The sequence below is a fragment of the Andrographis paniculata genome, unplaced genomic scaffold, assembly GCF_009805555.1.
Source record: "Andrographis paniculata isolate CXL003 unplaced genomic scaffold, ASM980555v1 Contig22END, whole genome shotgun sequence".
In the NCBI taxonomy this organism is placed as follows: domain Eukaryota; kingdom Viridiplantae; phylum Streptophyta; class Magnoliopsida; order Lamiales; family Acanthaceae; genus Andrographis; species Andrographis paniculata.
This window is the reverse complement of record NW_026137513.1, coordinates 4,360,635-4,374,808: the sequence shown is the minus strand read 5'-3', so window position 1 is coordinate 4,374,808 and position 14,174 is coordinate 4,360,635. Positions and strand designations below refer to the sequence as shown.

At 29.7% G+C, this 14,174-nt stretch overlaps 1 protein-coding gene across 1 annotated transcript; it reads right to left on the bottom strand.

Annotated features, from left to right (window-relative positions):
* Positions 1-248: 248 nt before the first annotated feature.
* Positions 249-2,790, bottom strand: LOC127245264 (transcription factor MYB106-like). Its single transcript, XM_051266029.1, has 3 exons — positions 2,287-2,790; positions 2,037-2,166; positions 249-1,247 (listed from the first exon to the last, which is right to left on the bottom strand). The coding sequence occupies exons 1-3, from the start codon at positions 2,417-2,419 to the stop codon at positions 464-466; spliced, it is 1,047 nt and encodes a 348-aa protein (XP_051121986.1). The 5' UTR covers positions 2,420-2,790; the 3' UTR covers positions 249-463.
* Between the last annotated feature and the right edge of the window lie 11,384 nt (positions 2,791-14,174).

Here is a 14,174-nt window from a genome sequence, read left to right as displayed (position 1 = left end):
CACTGGCTTCAATTATCGAAATTGGGCCTTTTTATATTGGACCCTTTCCATATTAAGCCTATGTAAGCTTGCACGTTAAAGCCCAATATCATATACTTAGATTGGGCCTAAAATTTCGGCCCACTTTTCTTTCTTTCTTTTCTCTTTTAAAAAAAAAAAAATAACTGTTCTCTGGGCTATATAGAAATAATTGAAACCATTCTAAAAAATGTATTTCAAAAAAATAATAATAATTAAGGGTTTTAAGCTGTATATAAATATAACCAACTTTGACCATGAACAGAAAGTAAATGTAAAATTACAAAATTAATATTTGCAAATTAACTGATCCGAGGCTTTGAATTGATTTCTAATTCATAAGAAAAACCCTAATCTTCTAACACAGCATTAGAGTTCTCACACACGAGCTAAATTAATAACTGGGCGTTGTATTAATCATGCACGTGAATTTGCCAATCTACCCCTACAATCTCGGCAGCTCCATGGCCGGAGAGCTCACCATGTTCAGCAGCTCGTTCCAGTAACTCCTGCTGTCCTCAAATTCTTCGACCATCCCAAATAAACCCGGTCCGCCAAGGTCGTTCAATGAACCGGACGCCACGTCATCGAACCGGTAGATGGAACTGTCCTGATGAGGAGGACAAGGAAGGCTGCTATCCTCGTGACTGTCGTCGTGGGCAGGTCGTAGTGAATTCTCTATTTTGCCCTTAACCTCGGAGGCGTTATAAGCGGTGCCGTACGTTGGGTCGCACGTGCTGTAGTTGTTCGTGGATACGACGTCGTTTGCCATTAGTGAATTGACTGCAGACATTGTGTAATTGTTGCAGGAGAAGTTGAGCGTGGAAGTCGGCGACTCGAGGCTTCCCGGTGAGCCGAAAAGGCCATTAGGGCTGCTGCCGGAGGTCTGCTGCCAGACCTTGAGCACGTCCAGGCACGGCGGCGCCGCCAGATACCGCGGCGGCGGAGGCGGCGGCAGCGGGCGGGGATTGAATCTGTGGAGGAGGCGGAGATTGGACTGGAGCTTCGACTCGCGAACGAGCCGGGCTTCAGCTTCGAGCCGAGCCGTCTCCCATTGAGCCATGTGGCTGAGATTGGCGGCGTGCCTCGACTGAGCCGGGTTGTTTTTCGGCTTATGGGTCGTCGGGTCGATCCCCATTCGGGCCAGCCGTTTCTTCAAACGGGTATTCCAGTAGTTCTTGATTTCATTGTCCGTACGTTTGGACAAATGTGCGGCGATTGCTGACCACCTAATTAATTAAGATTAATTAATTAAACTCAATCAAACACTTAATATTACAATGAAAAATAATTAAATTTACAATAACACCCAATATATTGTAGTAGTGTATGTGCAATCTTAGAAAATTGGAAAACCAACAAGTTCTTTTTTTTTTTTTTTTTATCTATTTTGAAACAAAAACTGTATCAAAAAAACATAATTAAATATAGAGTACAAAAAATGTCGGAAACTATGCATGTCCTAATTAATAGGCATTGTCCTTTCAGATTACTGTGACGTACAATCAGCAGATGTGTATTTTAAACTTGTCTGCAACTCAAAAAACAAACGAAGTGTAAAAGGGGTTTCTAAATAATTGCATGTAAAGTAGTGTATATGTCTAATTAATTAATACTCCTATTACCTGATTGTTAATTTATTTTGGATCTCCTTAACATGGAAACAATACAGAATTATACATATGTAGTATATGCGTATAAAATATGAGCATAATTCAAAATTAGAAAACCAGCACTGTTTTACTTTCAGACAATAATAGTAATCCAAGAAAGAAGATCTGAATGTCCCAAAACATTTTAAATTAAAAAGGAAAGAACAAGGTTGGGGATATGATGCTTCTGCTTCCATTGTACTGATATCCCAAACTGGAACTAAAAAAAAAAAAAATAGAGAGAGAGAGAGGAGAAACTAGAGAGAGAGAGAGAGAGAGAGAGATGGGAATAGTGAAAAAGGAAGACAAAAAATGAAAGGAAAGAGAGATAGAGGCAACATATGATGATTTCTTCATTATTATTACCTGTTTCCCAAAAGAGCATGGAGTCGAATTATGGTTTTCTCCTCATGGGGACTGAACTTTCCCCTTTTTATATCAGGTCTCAGATAATTCGTCCATCTCAGCCTGCAACTCTTCCCACACCTCTGAAGCCCTAAAATGGCAAAAACCCCGAATCAGCAGAAACCTTAAAACCCTAGATATGAAAAACGAAATCCCCCAATTCTTACATCAAATTGATCGGACATAGGCGAAATTAAATTAAATTGATTACCTGCTTTGGCAGGGAGGGACCTCCAGCTCCCGTGGCCGTGTTCTTCGATATAGGCGAGTAGTTTCTGGTCTTCTTCCCTCGTCCATGGCCCTTTCTTGAGCTCCTCCTTGGCATGGGAATTGGGTCTCCCCATTTTCTTACAGATTGGATAATGGCTAGTGTTTGCAGAAACACAGGTTGATTTGGGATGGAAGAAGATCTGGAGACAAGGGGGGAGATATATATATGTATATGTATATATATGTGTGTGTGTGTGGAATGAATTAATATGATGGCTGGCTACACAATGGAAGAGGGAGAATGGTGTATTATTGAGACAATATATTTAGTATTTTACCTAAGGGGATTTATGAGGAAAACTACCTGCATGTTGCTAAATGGAGTTTTGTCAAAAATGGTGTGAGTGGGACCTGGGATCCCGGACTCCGGAAGCGTCAAGACCATTACCTACCGCCGGCGATGCCGCCGTCCGGGTGTCGGGATCCCGGGAGCGGGGAAGAAGAGGAAGGGGTAAATCTGAGTGTTTCGCCATCGAATAATAGTGTCGGGTCGTGTGACGTCAGAATTAGGACAGCAAGCAGTGAATTGGAATATGAGATATATATATATATATGATCTCGGATACATACTTACAAATTATTTATTTATTTTATTTTTTGAATTATTGGTTTTTTCTTTTTTATTTTTATTTTTTGAAATTATTTGAAGATGCATACATAATTTTAAGATTTGCACTTGTCCTTATTGGCGTATTTATGAGTTGGGCCACTTCCGGATCTTGTGGTACGATTCGGGACCCGATTCGTGTCCGTGTCTGCCTTTTGATGTTTATTCAATAATTTTTAAAAAAAATTTAAAAAAATTGAATCAAACAACTTTGTCCAATTATATTATCATCATTGGGTGTTCAAATTTTCTTTTAAATTTAAATAATTTTTTTTTTTAAAAAAAAATCTATACTATTTGAATTTTATATATATTTGATTTTGAAATCTGATGCTTGTCGTATGTGTATTTTGAATTTTTGTGCAATGTATGATATTTATCAATTTGTGTCGTGATAATTGCATTTGGCTATATATGTGGATGATGTGATAAGTTAGAGGTAAACCTAATCTGTATATAATTAGATCTTATATTTCAAATTTTTTATCATTTTAAAAATTTGAATTTATATAATGTCTTATTCGAATCAACTGTTTGTAGAAAGGTTTTGTTTTAAATCCCAATTCGGCTCGTGTTCATGTACTGTATATAGATCTTCTACTTGCTTTTACCATTTCTAATTTAATCAAGGAAATATTACACACACATGTGAGAATATTATCAACTTTGATTATAATAATTTATTTAAAATATAATGAAATTTATTTATACTTACTTTTATCCATATACTATTAATCTCTTTTTTACTACGAAATTGGAATTTACTTTTGATATATATTGGTTCATACTCGTATTAAAAGAAGCTAAGGGACCACATAAAATAGATTGAGAATCAAATTAGAACGATCTCAAATAATTATATATATATATATATATATATTAGGAATTCTCATCTTCGCATCCTTACATGAAATTCTTGAAATTTGAATTGCATTTAGGGTATAGTCATTACATAATCTTATCATATCCCCCGTCGTAAATACTTGGATGTGTTTTTTGGATTTCGATAATAAAGATTTGATTTAAATTTTGGATTAAACTAGTATTTGATCTAATATTTTTTGAATATATATATATATACATATGTGTGAAAACACTGAACTTAAATAGTAAAATTTTGAGAAGAAATTTCCGAAGAAATACTCCGTAATAAGTCATTTCTTGTATGTCAAATTAACTTCTATTTCATGTGACTTGCTTCCATGCTCGGACTTGCAATGCCCCATTTTGTCGCAACTAAAGTATTTGACATGACTCTTATTACGGCCACCTATGATCCGATTGAATCTTTCACACATCTTTGTGGTTGCGTCCACATGTTGTTCTCATCTTAGACAAAGAAACTCCAAAGTTGTGTACGGATAAGTAAATTATTGCAAAATATTATTCTCTTTATTCTATATACTTTGTAATATTTTTTATTTTGATATATTTCACATATCTTGTAATATTTCTAAAATGTAAAATAATTAATTACTTCATCTGTCCCAAACAATGTGCAACATTTGTTTTGGGCACATATTTTTAAGTTGGTAGTACTAAGTATGATAATATAAAAATTAGGTGATGCGATTGAGAAAAAAATGTATATTTTATTTTATTTTTTTATTTGGGTAATGAGATGGGATAAAGTGGGAGGTAGATATTAAGTATAATTAATTATTTCTTATTTTCAAAATATTGCAGGGTGATTGGGACATACCAAAAAGGAAATGTTAGCACCGTATTTGGGACCGAGGGAGTACTATATTTTATCATATTATACCACTCAAATAAAAAATAAATATATATTTCTCTCTCATCGTATCGTCTAATTTCTAATTTATTTATTTTTTATAATATCTAACTAATATTCTCGTGCCATAAACTAAATATTTCACTGTATGTGAGAAAGAAGAAGTGTTACATGTAATAGCATTACAGATCATTTTGTTGGGAGATATTTGGTCATTTGAAGGGTATGTATAATTACAAAAGAAAAACGTGGAGACATAGCATGTGATCGAGGCAAATATTGGAAGACATGACAATAGAAATAAGATAATTACATTTACATGAAAAATGAATATAATTCACAAAATAAAATAAAATAAAATAAAATAAGTATTGATATCTGTTAGGTGATAATTGGACCCGTTGCAGGTCATGATGATCAATCAATTAATTGACGTTGCCCATTGCAAAGTTAGCATGTTATGTCATATATATATATATATATATACAAATTAAATAAATATTAATAATTGGAGGGCCATAGTTGATGTCATCAGCATTTCCCATTTCCACCATCACCAAAATTAAATAAATAAAATAAAACCATATAAATGTATACATTACTGACTATGCACTTTTCCAGGACCACTCCATATATCCATCATTAAATCTTCACGTTTATTACACTAATTAATGAAGTAATAATATTGACATTAATTATTTGAAATTAAATGCTTGCCCCCAATAAATACAATATTACTCATATGACATAGGCACTTGCATGGTTTAATAGTAGATAACGGGTTTATATTTCCTTAACTTTTTATAAGTTAACTAGAAAAAAATAAAAATTAAAAAATAAAATAAACTATTTACTATGTACAAAATATTAGAACACTTCTAAAACACATTTAGACAAACCCTACCAAAAATGCCAACCCTAATTATAGGCGTGTTTGAATGTAGGTTTCTCATATGATTGACATTATTCATCTCTTTTTATTATTATTGAATTGAAACGTAATCTTTATTATTTAAAATATTATATAAAAATTTATTATTTTTTTTCAAACTACTATACTACATTAAAAAAAATATATTTCATATCATATTTTTACTATATATATATTCAAACCCTCAAACGTCAACTCCAACCCTACATGATTCTTACACACACTTCGGTCTATGCCCACATGCACGTAAATCACTATGTGTAAAAACATCATATCCCATACAAAATTTTCGTCCAAAGCATCAAATCATTAAAAAAAAAAGACACTAAAATTTGTTGCTGATATATAAATGCAGTAATTTTAAGGATGTCTCAAAACTCAAGGAACTATATATATATATGTATATATATATATATTGTGCATGGATCATATAGATAGATTATTACATTGAAGAAGTCCACCCCTCGTGTACCATATTTAGTCAGACCCCACTGTGTCCTAGTGACCATAAATGGCATCAACTACTCCTCTGCTTTTCATTCTAACCCTAAAAAGCAGACCTCAAAATCGATGTCATACATTTTTTTTTTTTTTTTTAATTTACCAAAAATCAAATAAAATAAAATAAAATAATTTACATATATATTTTGCATGGGGAATTATTCTCAGGTCTTTTAACGGTTCTTATTACAGACTAAACGGCTGCATAAATCGTGTTTTAATTAATGGAGGAGAAGAATGGAATATAGAAGGTGGCATAACTGCGACATATATAATTATTGTTGGTTTATTTTGAAACCACGCTTTTCATTTTGAGCGGGAAGTGGGGCCGCCGCCACGTCATCAGCCGCAGCGGCGGGCCCCGCGGCGGCGGCCGGCAGTTGGGCGAGTTAATGTGGGATACAATTAAAGTCCCAATCATAATGGACTGAAACTAAATTAAATTTGGAATTTATTTGAGGGGATAAATTATTGCAATAATTCTTAATATTGAAGAGAGGCATGCAATAATCTGTCTGGAAAATGTTTCCAATATGACGTCATCGATACGCCCTAGTCGAGATTGCTTCTTTTAATGAATGGTGCGGATCCGAATCCGAATCCCATGATGAAAGGAAAATTTCAGCAGCATTGTATCACCCTATTCAATTAATTCTACTATATAATATATATATATATATTGCTATTATTTTTAATTTTAAATAATATTTTAAATATAGAATTATTTTATTATTTTATAGATAAGTGATCTTGTTAGTATTTTTAAAATAAAAATTGATATATACAACTAAAAAATTAAAATAGATATTTAAATATGTTAATATTATACAATTATATATCAATAAAATATAATATATCATTTTATATAAAAATATATTAATTTATCTATAATTAAAATAAGCTAATTTACAAAAAAAATAATAATAAATATAGATAAAAATATTAATTTATTGAGGAGAAAAATACAAATAAAAAAGTTTTGAATAATATCTTAGGTAAGAGGTTGGAAATTTAATTAAATTAATTCATAAAAGTTATTAAATATGTTTAAAATTGTTAAATTTACCAATAGAAAATTATTATCCTATATAAGATGAACTAAAAAGAACAATGATTTATGGATGGCGTGATAGAGGAATTATAACAAAATACTATTTGAATTAAAATTAAAATGAATAATTAAAACTAAAACCAAACAACCCCAGTTTTTTTTTTTTTTTTTTATGTAAAATACTCCCTCCGTCTCCAAAGTATAGTCTTATTGTGTTGGGAATGACATTTAAGGAATATTGATATTACATTGATAGTTGGTAAAAAGTAAGGATAAATAACTTTTTTGCCCTTGTAAGTATATCAATGTAAAAAGTAGTGACAATGGTGTAATAATAATGAAAAAATATGGATAGTTTTATGATGATATGGTTATTTATAGAAATAAGATTATTATTTTGAAATGAAAAAAAATGGTAAATAAGACTATTATATTGGACGGAGGAAGTATGATTTATAAAATTATTACAAATAAAAAGTAGGGATAAAATGATTTTAAACAAAAAAGAAAATACAATTATTGGTTGCCGATCTTGTGTTGATTTGGCCAAATAAGCGTGGTAGCATATATGGTAAGGGTAACCAACTTATGTTTATACATATCTTAGTATACATTGTGTTATAAAATAATATATATTGAATTATAATATAATACATATTATATTAAATAAATGTTAAAAATGTATAAATATAAGTTAATCATCCCTATAACCTATGTTAATCCATCTAAATTAATATTATTTTAATTTCTCAGTAACCTATGTTAATCCAGCTAAATTAATATTATTTTGATTTAACTAGATCACTGTTGATCCATGTCACAATTATTTGTTCATTTTCAATTCTTATCATTCCTCATACCCAAAGTTACCAATAAAAATATACAACAATATTTTTAGTGTAGTATTTGAAAATTTACAAAAATAAATATATTAATAATACTTTCACCATTGTCAATAGTTAACGATAATGTATATTGTCTCAAATTCTTATTCTTTTTAATTTGATGTATTTCAATATACACATATACTAGTTTTTATTATACTTTCTAAATATTAATTATAAAAAAAATCAATAAAAATAGAGACAAAATTATTTTAAAATTGTATTAAAATAATAACATCTAATAAAGTATCTCCAAAATTAAAAAATGTATATATACATATATATATTAGAGGGACTTACTATTTCTACACTATTAAATCAATTATAAAGATTGAGATTGTGTCAATATTATAATTAAATTATTAGTACTACTTTTTAAAAATACGATTATATGAAGGTGAATCTTCCAATAGGGAAGAAAGTATCCACAAGTGTCTAAGGTATATATGTCTTTTTGAATAGAAATTTAAATTTTAAATTAATTAAAATTATCAGCAGGCACACAGTAGTTGAGGTCATTGTCATTTATTACACATGAATTTCAGTAAACACGCAATATTACATATATAATATTAAATAAATTTGAAGTAGGGTTCTAGACTAGGCATTGCTAGGGTTTGGTGTCATCGTCACGGGCACACGCAGAGCATCATTTTTAAATTTCAATTATTCAGCAAAATTATTATTAAAATTATAATTTAAAACCCGATAATATTTATAAATAAATATTTTAAATAGCGTTAAAACCAAATAAATGAGCCATAAATAACCTGACATTTAAGAGGTCAATAATTACTGGCAGAATTAATATTCAACCCAATTTTATTTTAATTTTTTTTTCCTTAGGGTTTAGTTATGAATGAATTTTTAATTAGGTCAATATTTCTTGGCGCCTCACACGTACTACATTAATTAATATAAATATAATAAATTAAACAATATAAAAGGCTAAAAAATAGTGGTTCGAAATTGGACACGATTTACATGAAAATTGATGAATTGAAAGTCTATCTACCACCTAACTAAGAACTGCTAATTTTGGGATGTGTAATAATTTTTCATCATATATATATATATATATACAATTAAATAAAAAAGTAAATTCCAACAGTATTTAATTGATCAAAGTTGACAGTGTGCAGTAAGTCCTATTTGCTAAAATTAAAATAAAAATAACTAAATAGGACTCGATACATACATTCTGTAGAAGACAGCCTATTTTATTATTATTATTATTATTATTTTATTTTTTTTAAGTGTGAAATCACCGATCAATCTGGGCCGTCCATCTCGTGTAGCTGCTGTAAATTGTCATAAATCCACATGCTCTGAGTTTCCAAATTCCAATTTCCATCACTTCCCATCCATCTGATATATAATTAATGGCCTTGAGAAAAGTAAAAGTAAAAAATAAAATAAAATAAAACAGCAATTATTTATATTTATTCCCACCCAAAAAGGTTAAAATAGAAAAGACATTCTTTGGCAAAATTAAACGATATTGCAGACCACACAAACATGTACATATATCTCTGAGAATACAATTTTACAGAATTACAATATTTAATTATATATTTTTTATATATATATAGCTGTTTTTGTTTCATATAATTGAAGATATTACAGATATGTATGTAGCCCAGGTCTGACACGACAGCAAAAATAAATGACAGCAACGTAATATACGCAGAGGATGACGCCATGCTGACATGATGTAGCCATTAATGCATGACAAGCATCGTGGGTGGCTTTTCAATTTGGATTCTATTCCCCCATCTTAATTTTATTGGCTAATTTAAATTCTAATTATGGTCACTTTATTTATAAATTTGATATTAATTTTCTTTTGTAATGGAAGAAGTATAATGCATTGTTTTATTATCAATGGTATAAAATATTCTTTTCATTTAAATTTTTGGTAAATACATAATTAATTATACAGAAAATTTCTTAAAAACATTCTTCTTTTAGTACAATAAATTGATTATTTATATATAATAATTTGTTTGTATTAATCAGACAGAGTTAATGCTGTTGTCAGCAGCAACTGTTTTCTTTTCGGGGATGGCTGACATATATCTCAAAGCTCGGATGAATCCACACCGTTCGGGAGTAGCATCAACGGTGGAGATTGTGCCGGGCGTCGCGCTCCCTGGAGCGCCCGAAAATTGTGAAGAGTTCATCACAAATTACATGCAGTGTAAGGCTTACGTTTTGACTACAAACATACACACACACATACGTTTGTGTGCGTGTAATTGGTGAGCCAGCCAGTCATGATCCAACAAATTTAGGTGCCTTAGCTAGCTTATTACATTTTGGATATATTTATAATGCACGTATTGATGAAGTACTTTCATATATATATATTATATGTAAAAAAATCATATAAAGTGCATGATGTATAGGGTGTATAAATTAGAAATAATATACATTAATAATAAAAAGAAAGTTACCTCAGCCTATTATTTGGCTTTGTGATTATGAGTATATATCAGATTAGTTAATTATAAATTATTAATATTAATATTAATAATGATGAAGATGGCGAGAGGACAGGGAGTGGGGTTGAGGATGAGATAAGGATGATGTAATACGGTATGCCTTTAGTCATGTCAAACCATTAAAGCTATACGATTCTTGTCTACCTTCCCTTCTGCCATCCCATTTAATAATTAAATTCTCATCTGTTCCGCATAATTTATCCATATTTTTTATTTTCGTTTGTTCCACATAATTTATTTTTTTTATTTTTGAAAATATAATTATGCATTTTAATCGCATTTAAATTTTAAATTTTATAATTTTTTAAATTTTAATTAAACTATTTACTTATCTTAATTTTAATCTATAATTATTTTTATTAAATAATAATTATTTTTACTAATACACTTCTTAATTACTTTACTTGTCAATTATACTTTACCTAAATTCTCATGTCTACAGTAATACATCTATATTATATGGGACGGAGAAAGCATAAAATTACATCTATTTTTTAATTATTATTATTATTATTATTATTACAAATATAAACACTACAGTATAACTCATCCACAAAATCTCACAAATTTATAACTTTCTCTGCTAACCACTGTTCGCCACCAAATTATTGTCCATCTAATTAAATAACTCAAACATATATATATATATATATATATATAAACACATAGCGCAATATTTAATTAATTAACTCAACCCTACATTGTAACTGAAGACAAAATTTCATCATCAGTTATTACAATTATTTCAGCTGCTGTAGGGTTCTTACTTAATTAAGAATATACCAAAAATTTAATTTTGTACTGCCATCATTATGCATATATATATAATATATATATATAATGATCAGACGAATATTTGTCAATACAAATTCAATTTTAAATTTTGTGACTTGATTAATAAATTAATTAATTAGGTATTGATGATTTTTAGTACTGTGGAAAAGCCATCTGTACTGATCATGATAGCTACAATAGCTTCACAAAATTAATTGTACGACTATGTAGGCATATCCCTGCAGGCCTCTCATCATACGTATATATTGTGCCTGGACCATCCTATCCTAATTAATCTCGTATTTTTGTTTTTTTTTTTTTTTTTTTTTTAATTAAATCTACAATTTTTTTAGCAACATGTGATACTAGAAATGACAAACACAATTTACTATCGAAAACACAAATGTGTATATATATATATATATATTTCTAATTTTGATTATACATTTTTTTATCAGAAAGGTAATTTTGTCCTTAAAAGTGTAATGTCGAATATATTTTGTTTACTTAAAATCCTCGTGTTACGTATGAAAATTATAATTAGATTAAAAAGCTCAAATCAGAAAGAGAGATGGACCCATGATTGGGTCTGTTAGAATGATCAGGGAGTATTTCGAGAAAATCGGGTGAAATACACGTATTTTTGAGGAAATAGCGGGTCGGAAGGTCCACAGGTCGGAGAGTATGCGGGTCGGACGGTCCGCAGATCGGAAGGTCCGCAGGTCGAAAAGCCCGCAGGTCGGAAAGTCCGCAGGTCAGATGATTCGCAAGTCGGAAAGTCTGCAGGTCGGGTGGTCCACAGGTCGGAAAGTCCGCAGGTCGGGTGGTCCACAGGTCGGAAAGTCCGCAGGACGGACGGTCTGCAAGTCGGAGAATTTGCAGGTTGGATGGTCCGCAGGTCGGAAGGTCCGTAGGTCGGAAAGTCCACAGGTCGGAAAGACCGCAAGTCGGGAGGTTTGCGGCTGGACCAGCGAGTCGGGAGGTTTGCGGCTTGACCAAAAAGTCGGGAGGTATACGGTTGGACCAACAGGTCGGTTGGTTGGTGGTCGTATAGGCAAGTCGGATAGTCGGCCAATCGGGAGGTTTGCGGCTGAACTAACAAGTCGGGAGGTCCGCAGTCGGACCAACAGGTTGGTTGTTGTGGAGATTGGATGCTGTTGAAAGCAAGTGAAAACAATAACTTGGTCGGCTGAAAAAAACACGTGTCAGCAGAAAAGGAGATAGTGAATGGTTAAGGGAAATATTATATAACCGTTCCAAATACCATTTCTGAAGGGTATTTAAGGATTGAGACTTGCAACTGACAAGAGATCTTCAATCATTTTTAATCGACATCAAAGTTAAGAGATTCAGGGATCATCATTTTTAAATTTCCAGTATTTTATTTTTCAGTTTATTTTTTGTACCGTACAGTGTTTAGAGATTCCTAATCTCAGACGTTAATTATATCAAATTTGAAGATAAATTCCTATTTTTGAATTTTACTTTTGTATGGTTGAAAAAACACATCAAACACCTACATTAAAAGATTAATTTTATCCAATGTTTTATATATGATATCCTTTTTTTAAAAAAAAAAAAATCTCTCTCACATAATATATATTATTGAACAAACCCTAGTTTTCTGATAAAGACATAGGAACGAATATTGTATGAAAAAAAATGCGTAACTGTTCTACGTACAGTTGTAGTAATAATAATAATAATTATTATTATTATTGATAGAACAGAACGATTAGCTATATATGTATATATATATATATATATATTTGTTTTTAATTAATTAATTATTTTGTTGGGTGTACTGTACGATATACACATCGGAATCAGTGTCTGATCCGGTGCAAATGTCTATCTACATATATATCTGCATGGAGAAGATGTTATATAAGTTATAATACTAGTAATAATCAATGAATGGTACCATAGAACTTAAGGGGGTTGTTTGATTTTGAGTTTTTTTTTTTTTTAATTTGAATATTATTTCAATATAATATCTTATAAGAATACGGGTGCGTTTCTTTATCCTAAATTTTTTAATTTTTTTTTTATTTGATTTCTGTATTTTTCGAAATTATATATTATTTTAATACTAAATTCAAACCAAATTTCTTCTCAAACTGATCAAAAGAAACATATCATAAATAATAGTTTTTCAATTCATTAAGTATATATATATTTTGGATTGTTCAGTAACTATCTCAAAAATATTTAAAAAAAATTACAAATTAAATATTCTTATTTTACCATCATTATTTTAAAACTATTTTAAAATTTTCCCTTTAATTAAAATATTATTCTTTTAAAAAAATCAGTTTTTTTTTTCAAATAATTAAAATAACATATGTATTTTTAGCATAAGATTTAAAATAATAATATTCAAATGATAGTTTGTGTAATTTTTATATGTAATTTATTTTTTTTAATTTTTTTTATTTTAATATGATATAATAATATTATGTAAAATTGTAGATATAAATTTAAAGGATTTATAATGTATACTATCGTCAAACCTATATATTAAATAGAAAATTTAAATATTTTGACAAACAGAAATAATAGAATATATAAAATAAAAAAAATAAAAAAATTAGTTGATAAAATGAATAGATTTGTATTTGAGAAAAGTAGTTAAATAGTAAAAAAAAAAAAAAAAAAAAAAAAAAAAAAAAAAAAACCCTAAAATACTCTTGCATCTCTATACTATTGTATTCTTTATTTATCAATTTTATCTCCTTTATTAATTAGATTGTACAATTTCTTATAATTTTTTATTTTTATTGTTTTGAAATAATTTCATATTTTGAAGAGTGAAAGATAAAAATAGGTGTAAAAATTAAGA